Consider the following 10,721-nt stretch of genomic DNA (forward strand, 5'->3'; position numbering starts at 1 on the left):
CGAAGAATTTCTTTCTCCTTTTCGTTGTTCCAATTAACTTCTTGCGCTAGTATGTAACTGGTTCACGGACCATAACGAGTGACCAAACCGTTATAGAATAATTCGTCTTCTTTTTGAATTCATCGGTATATCACTGGATAGAAATTACTAAGAAGTAATAAATTTATTATTTGTTTTGCCTGGGTTATACTTAAATATACTTAAAACTGAGAAAATATGGCAATTTTAGGACAAAAGATTCTCGACGTGCGTTGGAGGTTAACCACTTGCGCTGGCAACTAATTGCGGACCGTAACGAGTGACCAACACGTCGTTTCAGCGCAAGAGGTTAACACTCCTTAAAATTCGGCAAAATTTTTCACTTCTGCAACTTCTTTCCAATTACACACACGATGGAAGGACGGACGTTTTTTGAAAAGCAGTTTCCGTTTGCACGCGTTCTGTAGAACGAATAAATGAATAAAAAGAACTAGCTGTACAGCACCTCTTGGTATACATGTTTCTTGAAATTCGGCAAATTCTCAAATTTCCAGTTCACAATCGGAAGATAAAAATCGACACGGATCGTCATAAATCTCGCAAGTGTTAATTTGTCCTTTCTGTCGAACGTCACACCGACACGACACACCGGGATATTCCCGGTCGCGTGGAATCTCGTCGCGTGTTAAGCGTGACATCGAATCGACAGACTCGTTCGCGTAATATGTACGTGCGCGAGAATGAGTTCCGTTCTTTTCCTTCCTCCCTCTTTTCCTTGGCACGACGAGTCTTTCGCGAAATTCGCGCAACGAGTTAGTACACGTACCGATGTACAAATACATGGCCGATGCACTTTTCGACGACTTTTCGGTCACTGGCTCTGGATCCACTTCCACTCCTCTCCCACCGCTTCCCTCCGTGTATTTCTTTCTCGGATGCTTGGGATACTGCCGCTTGTTTATTTTTGGTCGAGTCGAGGGGAACCCGCCGGTTACAGTAGCCTCCACGTAACTGAACACACTTTGAACCTCTGGACTTTGGACCAATTCTTGGAATTGGGACTATCCCCACTCTAGGCTACCTTAGAGGTGCGTGAAACACAATACTCGTGCACACAAAACAAACGATGTATACATGATACTAATCTATTGGTATTGGCGAAACAGTTTTTTCATTCTTTCTTTCGATGCCAATTCTTGGAATACACCTCTGTAACTGACCACTTTCGGTCTCGATTGTTGATCAGTTACGTAGGGAGTACTGTATTTGGCGAGAGTATCGCGAGCCATGGATGGGAACTTAATCCAGGTCAGGAATGCATCGACGGTTGAAAATCCCTCGATGGAGCGTAATATCGGAAGAACTCGAGCCGATTCTCTCGGAATTTTCCAACACAGCGCGTACATGTACGTGTGTTTCCCATGTATCCTCTTGGTTCAGCCGTTTTTCACACTGAAATTTCAATTTTCTCCAGCCGGTGACAAATTTATATGCGATTTGAACGCGAAGTGTACGAATTGTTTCGAGCAGCTGTTTCGCCAAATTTATCATCTGTTAGGCAGAGGTTGGTGGTTATCCGGGGAGGGGAGAGAGCATTCTTCGTGCGCATTTGTTTCCTTCTCGGAATACTTCGATAATGGAAACCGCGACCAACCTCGAGATTTAATTTATTTGTCGCGGTTTCAGGAACAGGCAGAGAGTGAAAGTACTTGTCGTTCTTTCATCGTTCGATTTGACACCTTTTTATAGATCTCGCTGTACTGTTTAAAACGATATTTTTCTGAAACGATTTTTCTCTTGATCTTCTAAGCTTCTCAGATATTCTTCTGTCTCTGAATTGATATCCTTGATATTCTTCTTGTTGAAAATTAATGTTCTTAATTCTACTTACTCGTACTTTATATTTTACTAAATTTAATGTTACACCCTTAAAATTGTATTTTAATTATTAATGATGAATGTCTGTGGATTAGTCTTAAATTTCAGTGTGTCATTCTTTTATCTTATCGTTCAAACGACACCTTTTTATACATCTCACTCTACTACCCAACAATAGAAATTTTTCTATGAAATGCTTTCCTTTCCTTTTCTTGATTTTCAAGTCAAGTGAAAATGGTACAATTTTAATTCTTCGCGCTTTTCATATTTCACTAAATGGTACTGAACTGTACTTTAATTACGATCAATATGCATCTGATTGGCTTTAAATTTCAGTGCGTAACATCAGAAGATTTCAGAAAAGGATCGACTCTTGAATGTGTCGCGAGAGAGTCGCCGCACACGCTCTCCATTTGCATTCGATCCATGTCCACATGTTTCCTCCCGTGTCGTCATGCTCCCTCTCACTGACATAAGATGTCAACCAGCCGTTCAAATCGACCAGTCACATCAAACGTGTCGCACGAATCGTGTCCCGGCTATTTTCGAAACTGGAGCCTTCCTTCGTCATCTTCGTTCTCTTTCTCTCCTGGAGTGCCGCGTCGATCAATCAGCGTTGATTAATCGAATTGAACGGCGGCAACCTCTTTTCGAATCGACGCCTATTAATATTGCAAGCCGCACCCAGCCCTCAGCCGAAATACATCTCCTTCGTTTCACATTTCGTGAACTCGATCACTTGTCAAACACTGTGCGTCCCGTGATTTCTCGCAGTCTTAACCACTCGCGCTGGCAACTGATTGCGGACCATAACGAGTGACCAAATACCGTCTACAATAATTCGCCGCTTTCTTTTTGAACTCGTCGGTATGACATCACTGGATAGAAATTATTGATAAGTAATCATAACTTTATTATTTGTTTTGCCTGAGTTATACTCAAATATATTTAAAACTGAGAAAATATTGCAATTTTGAAACAAAAAATTCTTGACGTGCGTGGCACGGCAGGTTAACCTCTTGCGTCAGTAACTGGTTCGCGGACCATAACGAGTGACCAAACCGTGTACAATAATTCGTCGGTTTCTTTTTCTTTTGAACTCGTCGATACGATATCACTGGATAGAAATTATTGAGAAATACTAAATTTATTATTTGTTTTGCCTGAGTTATACTCAAATATACTTAAAACTGAGAAAATTGCAATTTTGGGACAAAAAATTCTCGACGTGCGTGGCACGTTATTCCAGCGCAAGAGGTTAAATAACAATCGTTTCTCTCTCTCTCTCTCTCTCTCCCTCCTTTGGTTCTTCCCTCCGTGCAAATGTTTCTCTCTGCCTTGCGTGCACGAAACGCGTTTCACAGGTGGACTCGAGTACTGGAATTAAGAATTGTGACAAGAAAGATGTATCGAAGCGACACTGGTCTGGCTGACGATTCCCCCGGTCGAAGAGAAGCAACCGGGTTGCTTTAAGTTCCTCCTTAACCCATTGACGTACTTGGTACGAGCTACTCGATAACCCCTCGTGGAAACCCCATCGACTATTCACGCGGAGAGGCGAGCACGCTTTCAGGACACGCGACCGACAGACACGTCCCCGTTTCGTCCCTCCCTCCCTCCCACGCAGTGAATGACGAACGATTTTCGAGGGAGAGGGGGGAGAAGGCGAGAAAGCCACTGTAGGGGACATTAACGAGAAAGCTTTTCGTTTCAAGTTCGGAATGGGGAGAGAGAGAGAGAGGGAACGAAGACCAAGGCGAAGACCTTTTTTTTTTTCAAACGACACGGTACGCTTTTCGCGTGCTTGAAGCGAGAGGTAAGCGTGGGAGAGAACTTTTTGCCGTCTCTGTGGACGATAGAAGGACACGGTTGATCGGTGAAGAGGATTTTTCTTCCTACTCGTCGTCGAGAAAAGATGAGAATCCAGGGGAAACGGCCACAACGCGATCACAAGGACGCGAAGCCTCCTCGTGAAAGCACGAGGAGCCCAAGCGCGCGTTCAAGCCTACCACAGAGCGGCGACGAATCTCGAAAGCCGTGTAGGGGGTCGGTTAGAGCCCTCAGGTAAATAGCTGCTAACAACCTTTCTTTCTTTCTTTTTTTTTTTTTTTTTTTTGCCTTTGACGCTCCGAGGGAAAGCCTCGCGCGTCGTGCTATTAACGCAACCGTGTTGGGCTTCATCAGCGTTTACTATCACTGTCACGCCGTGACTGTCCCTCTTCCACGGATGCAAATAATAATCAAACTCTAATATGCCGATCGAAGCACTGACGGATCATTGAAGAAACAGAGAAAGAGAGAGCGAGAGAGACAGAGAGGGGGGGGGGGGGGGGGAGAAGAAAACGAGAACAGAGGGAACCTCGCAACGATCGAGCGATGGTATCCTGGTTCTGTTCGGGAGCAACGATGACCTCGAGCGTGTCTAAGGGGGTGGGTTGGAGCCTCGACGTCGAAGCTACGGAGCAAGCACACAGGAAAGATAGATCGCTGGGATCCGCGGTGGGTCGCGAATCGATCGTCGGAATCCTGGCCTCGAACGGTGTGAACGCAACCCCCAATGTGCGAGCACATCATCAACGAACATCGACGTCGAACGCCAACTGGATGGGAAAGCAACGAGAAAACGATGGAAAAATCGACGATTGGAAGTAAAGTTGGATGTGAAACGAGAGAGAGCGCCCCTTTAAACCAGAGGGAAGAAATCGTCGTCGATGATTGAAACCTCTTGTGTGTCTTTTTACTTACCCCAGTGTCGTGTCCTCCATGCCAACAATCGGGAAGCAATCGATCCCTGGTTCCCGCTCTACTCCATCCTCCCAGATCGGGCCCCGTGTTTGAGATCGTATCTCTCTCTCTCTCCCCCTCCTCTTCTTCTTCTTCTTCCTCTCGTGGCACGTTCTCTCTCGTGGGCCCTGGGCCAGGCGGCGTACCGTCACACACGCGTTCTCTGCCCCCGTCAGCTTACATCTTGACGGTCCGTGCCAGCTGTGTTCCGCAGGAGACACGCTCTCTCGGCCCTCTGCAGCGACACACGACGACCCACGTCCTACTCATGCTCGCACTCCATCCACCGCGCACACGCTCCTCGTTCTGCCCCTTACCTACTGCCTACTTCCCACCCAGGGATGTAGCCGTCTCTCCAGCTTCGGGCCACCGCCACTTTCACCGCCAATTTCGAAACCCAAGGCGAGGCGACAGTCGTCCTCTCGCAGACCTTTTGCAGATCTGGCGTTGTTTTTGTGAATTTCAGCCTCCGACTGTCCCAAAATGTAAATCTGACTCTGAACAAGGAAGAGCTTCTTAAAAATTTATATTGTCCTCTTCTAAAAAACAACTAGAAACACACTTTTTCTTTTTTAAATTCAACAACAACGACAACGAAATCTATCTAAGACTAGATTAATGAAGCTCAATGAAATCTCTGATTTTCAACAGTATGATCTGCCAATCTTGGTTGTCCAAGTGCTCCTCTATTTGTCCAACAGTGAAACACCAGTGCATTCGTTGATCCGCTGGTGAATAGAAAAAAAAAGGAACGCAGAAAGATCGAATCGAATGGCGGATAAAATAAAATAAAGAGGAAGGGGGGAGGGGAGAGGGAAATGAAGGCAACACGAACGACGAACAAAGAGCGGAAAATCGGGATAGACGGGGCGCCAGAATCGATGCAGTCCTCTCTGTGGATTTAGCGGGCAGTGGTAGGGGGCGCACGCTCCCCCAGGATAGGATTAGTCACGATCCCACTCGGTCGTAAAGTTTCAAAGGTAAAAGGAGAAAAAAGAAAAAAAAAAAAAAAAGAAAGAAAAAACGGTGGAACCTCGTAACGAGCTGTCACCTCGTACAGCTCTATTATTCCGGATCGGATCATGCACCGTGTAACCGAGCAGAATTTCTCCAGCGGCGACGTGTTAATTGTTTGGCCGTGGACAGCCGAAACTCGTTTCGGTAGCGCTCGAATCGATCGTAGAGCTCGACGAGAGGCTCGATCTGAAAATTGATGGAAAATAACGAAAGAACCGTGAAGGGAAATGAAATCGGGAAACAATTTCTTCTTTTTTTTTTTTACATTCTGACGAATTCATGAACGATAGAAAAAAAGTGTGTCGATCCACGAAGGGAAATTTAATAGACCAAATTGCACCTAACGTGCAAACTTCTCTTCTTCTCTGTTACGTTTGAAAGTCATGCCGTGTTATTATCTCGTTTACAGTTCTTCAGCTCGCGTTTGTTACCTGAATTAATTAATTAAAGAGAAAAATGAAGAGAGAAGCGTCGTTCCTAACGACATGAAATTGTTTAATGGATTCTCCCCCCTAGGGTCCAACGTTTGCAATTAACGAGCTTAGCAGGGTACTCGAGTTTACGTGTCCACCTCTGTATCCCCACTAGCCGATAAAAGTGCGCGCCACCACAAGCACAGGGCTGGTGCTACTCGTGAAATTGCCCCTGGAAAATAACGCTTGTCAACTCGACGTCATCAGAAATAAAATCGAGATGTTTTAACGTTAGAACTGTTTGTCCTTTACGTATACGTATATATTTCCTTTCTAACTCGATTGCACAGTTAGTTGCGAATTTCTCAGTTTGAGAGTTCTCCTTTGCTTGTTCATGTATATACGCCGTTCGATTAACATGGCGTCGCCCTTAGGGCCGTCGCGGCGCCAACTACCATTGGCGATCGATGCGGTCGCAGTCCTTGCCAAAATGGTGTGCCCTATGCAACCAATAACCAAGAAACAATCAGACGATAAATTTCTCCACGTTGGACAAAGATTTAAAGCTATTATTTTTTTCTACCTCTTTTTTTCCCCTGTGTTGTTGTCTTCCTTTCGGTTGTAAAGTACAACTCGCTTCTGAATTGTCGTTCCTTATCGATTTCGTTGGAATAAATACAATTTGGCCTCGTGAATTAAAGAAACGTGTACGTGATCATTTTATCCCATTCGATATAACCGAGTCCCGAGAACATGCAACACACGAATTTCTAAATGACACGTTGATGATTAACGATTCATGATCGACGATCGACGATCGTGCAGGGAAACACTCGGGGTCGTCTCATATGAAAGTTTTCTTTTTTTATTTCGTTAGTACGTACATATTTGCGCCAGCACAAAAAAGGATCATATTATATAAAATGAGAACAATGCTGAGTTTCCTTTTCCGAGACTAGACACATATAGGGCGTGGAGATCTCAGGATCATTATGTTTTTTTTTTTGTTTTTTTGATCGTCATTTAGACTTTTCTCGAAATTACCGATGACCTTGAGATCCAACAACAAGAACGTACGCGATAATCGCAGTTATTGATCTCTTAGAGAGGCGTCGACCGACTCTTCGTCGTCAACCCTTATTTAGACAACAAAAGAAAAAAATATACATAACAAGGGATCACTTTACAAATCAATAAATAAATTTAAGCCAAACTTTTTACATAAAATTTCGACGTCAAAAATCATTTAAATCACGATGATACTTTCACTAGGCAAAACAAGAAATTGCTAAAAGAAACACAGAAATTGGATAACTGTGCATCTGGTTGCCTAACACGCCAGGATTAGACATGCAGGTCTTTCCTTCTCTCTTTCACAATTCTTTTATAATCACTATGTTCTCTGCGCTGGAATATCAATAGTTAGATCGGTCAAACTGGTTCGTCACAAAAAAAAAAAAAGAAACTCGTAAAGAATCTTTCAGTTTCCCTCAGAACCGAGAAACATTCCAACGCAGAGAGTTGATCACAACAAAACACAGATTGATCAACGCACTATACCATGAAGAGTCGACGAGGATACATCGCAAGTTCGCAAGTTCATGGTATTTACAAGGGCAGTGTTAGAAGTATACTAATAAAAGGCAGGCACTAAATGACTCTTCAAGGTCTCTCCCTCTTCCCCTAGCAAGCAGAATAAATCAAAACGCGCAATATCGTTGTCTTCTTGCTAGTGTCTGACCGCTCTTCTTTCATACACTTTTGTGAATTCCACACGACAAGGGATACACTGAAAGACAACTGTAAATTATCTAGCGTTATTGAAACTTAGACACAGCGTTTGTATTAGTTGCGCTTAAATGTCGCAGTTATGGCGTTAATTAACGACTGTCAAGCTTAAGTACGTATTAAAAATGCATGAAATTATATTGTAATCATTCTGTCCTCTATCTGTAAAGAAGCGGCGACGCTTGTCCCTTTATGCTGAACTGAGTAAATTTAAAAATTTGAAAAACAATCGTGTCGGTTGTTTCTTTCTCTTTGCTTCTTCTCCGCGACTCACACAAAAACGTATATTACGTTTTGAGTTCGCATCGTGTTCCTTCAGCGTGGAATGAGTTTTTGCGAGACACTCTGTGCAACATTGATCCTCAGAGTCGAAATGAAGCCGTGTACATAGCTTATTGCTCATGATTCTCTATTATATTTTTTTTTTTCTTGTGGCGCCTCCTTCGTGTCTAGCTGCGATCTACAAAAATAGTTTTCACCCTCTTCGGCAATCTTGTCTTCGTCTTCGTTTTTCCATCGATACTCATTGCATTGTCCCGAAGTAATGCGAATTACATCACGGTTTAAAAATTTCACTTATAAACCTAATTTCGATCGACTCTTCTCTTCGTCGAACTCTCTCCCCCTCCTATCGTTACAAAACGTTAATAAATTGAATTTAATAGCTCACTAGATAACATTTCTAACACGGTGAATTTGGCTGAGGAATTGAAAAAGAGTACCATTACTGTGATCGATTAATAACCTATTCGTCTCTAATTCGATACCAATGCGCTTGCAACATTTAGCTCTACAATGGTTTTTTTTTTTTTTTTTTGGTACATCTTCAAATTTTACAATCGAGTCACTAACAAGATCTGTACAATGTGGTACTTGGTACAACGCTCGCTACTTGGAAAACAATCGGACGCTATTCAAACTAAGTTTAAGTTTACATTTTGTTTCATTTGTTTCTTCTTCTTTTTCCCCCCCGACAGGCTCGACTGCAATCTACGCTAAACAATTCAGTGCGAAGCTTCGAAGAAGAGTCGCAAGATTCACTGTGGCAAACGCCACCAGCGTTGGAGTTCTTCTCTTTTTCCATAAAAACAGATGATACAGAATATACGTGTGCCTATGTGTAAGTGAAAATTTCGTCCCGTTTCTATCGAAGTATGTTCAGTATGTATTGTAAAAAACTCAAGCTTCTCGTTCGTCGCGCGCGCGCGCGCACGCAAGCTCGCCTCTTCCCAGTCCTTAACGTTACCCGTTATGCTTCTCAAACCCTGAAGAATCGATAAATATATAATTTCTAGAACGATTACTCGGCATATACGTGTATATATATAAAAAAGTCCCGAGTCCCTGGATCGTAATACGATCTATGACGTAGGTACTGAGCCGAGGCCATCTCGGCTCGTAGATCCGTTTGTCAGGAGATCAGATCCCTGTACACAACTCTCTCTCTCAGGTATGTTTCGCGTCGTCCGACGACTCGCTGCAGAACCTTCTTCATGAACGAATGGAAGACGTGGTGGTCGAAGACGTCGACACGAAGCGATTCAACTTGCTGTCGATTATGATCTCGTCGCCGTTGCGGATGTTGTATCGGTACAGCTGCTTGTTCGGGTACAGCATCTCTTCCGGCCCGTACTGCGACTTCATCACCTGAACACGACAAAATTTCAACATCAAAAGAAGAAGAAGAAGAAGAAGAAGAAGAAAGAAAAATAAGCATAGTTTGGAGACTATGTGTTTCATATTGATCTACCTTGTTATGCGATTATTTGTGCATGTGTGTGTAACTATGGTCTTGTGGTTGGAAGTTCAACGGCCGGGAGGGAGAGGACGCGTGGGAAAAGGAAGTGGAAGATTCTTACATGGCGATTTCGTGCTTTTTGTAGGGTCTCTCGAGGAACCAGACGTTCTGCAATGCGTGAAAAGAAAAGCCGATAAGACAATAGTTGACAGGGCAGCTAACCTGATCCACGTAAAACAGTCTCATCCTATTCGCCGGGATTTTCACCATCGTCTCCAGCTTGGTTTTCAACTCGAAAACCGTTCTGTACACGTCTATGGACCGAACCTACAAGTAGCATCGGTGATATTTATAGCAGTTCAAGTGGTCAGCGCAGAAGAAGACAAAGCCACACCCTTCCATCGTTTCAGAACCCTTTTGCGAAACTTAATCTCTTGCCTCTTGTCAAGTGAACAAAATAAGAGCCGATGAATCGGCTATTTGTCTTGAATTTAGATGTGAAATGGGAACATTGGAGAAAGCCAATATTCCCGGGATTCGATAACTGCCGCTAATTGGCTTTCGGCTTTCGAGCAAATTGTAAATTTATACCTCGATCAGATCTCCGTAGGTGAACGTGACCTTGACTCTTTTCTCGGGCGTCAGGTCAACGTGCACCAGAGGGTCCAGCTTTCCGTGAATAGCCACCAGCTCGGAGTACCTGAAACAGAGAGATGGAACAGGGTCAAGCGTAGATTCGTTCATCCACCGGATGCGACAACTATGGCCGTGAAACTTAGAATAGCTTTATGGTTCTGGTTCAAACTTAGAATAGAAACGAGTCAAAACAGCGACCGAAATGGAAATGGAAACTGGCTGACTGAGGCGGGAATGAGGGTAGAGTAAAGGTTATTTCAGTCGGGCAACATCCGAGCCAAACTGGAGCAACTTGTCTTGTAATTCACCGAATTCAACTGTGAACCATCTTCGAGCGACCTACATTTGAAAATGAACGCTGTTTATTTTGAAAGTGGCCCCGAGACCAAAAAGATCAAGCCAGCTGTTTTTTAACATTTACATTTATCTACCGTTATCATTTCATTTTTAAACAAACTGTAACTAATGCATCTCTGAAATCACTGAGA

The 10,721-nt window shown here is 43.6% G+C and overlaps 2 protein-coding genes across 5 annotated transcripts in view; both read right to left on the reverse strand.

The window, feature by feature from the left end:
• The window catches only part of LOC122529105, a 28,394-nt gene extending 23,382 nt beyond the window's left edge, over positions 1-5,012 (reverse strand). Inside the window, exon 1 of the mRNA XM_043654895.1 lies at positions 4,603-5,012. The gene's annotated coding sequence lies outside the window, so the exon portion shown is untranslated. The remainder of the gene's footprint in view (positions 1-4,602) is intronic.
• A 3,817-nt stretch (positions 5,013-8,829) lies between these two features.
• LOC122529150 (tubulin-specific chaperone cofactor E-like protein) overlaps positions 8,830-10,721 on the reverse strand; it is a 15,995-nt gene continuing 14,103 nt past the window's right edge. For 2 of the 4 annotated variants that reach the window (XM_043654963.1, XM_043654964.1), the window contains exons 4-6: positions 10,189-10,297; positions 9,820-9,924; positions 8,830-9,506 (exon numbers count right to left, since the gene is read on the reverse strand). In XM_043654963.1, the coding sequence (XP_043510898.1) occupies positions 9,351-9,506; positions 9,820-9,924; positions 10,189-10,297 (370 nt within the window). In that variant the 3' untranslated portion in view covers positions 8,830-9,350. Of the gene's footprint in view, positions 9,507-9,718; positions 9,925-10,188; positions 10,298-10,721 lie in introns of all 4 variants that reach the window. The other 2 variants (XM_043654965.1, XM_043654966.1) reach the window with 2 other exon arrangements.

This window comes from Frieseomelitta varia, unplaced genomic scaffold (genome assembly GCF_011392965.1).
Source record: "Frieseomelitta varia isolate USP_RPSP 00005682 unplaced genomic scaffold, Fvar_1.2 scaffold_279, whole genome shotgun sequence".
In the NCBI taxonomy this organism is placed as follows: Eukaryota; Metazoa; Arthropoda; class Insecta; order Hymenoptera; family Apidae; genus Frieseomelitta; species Frieseomelitta varia.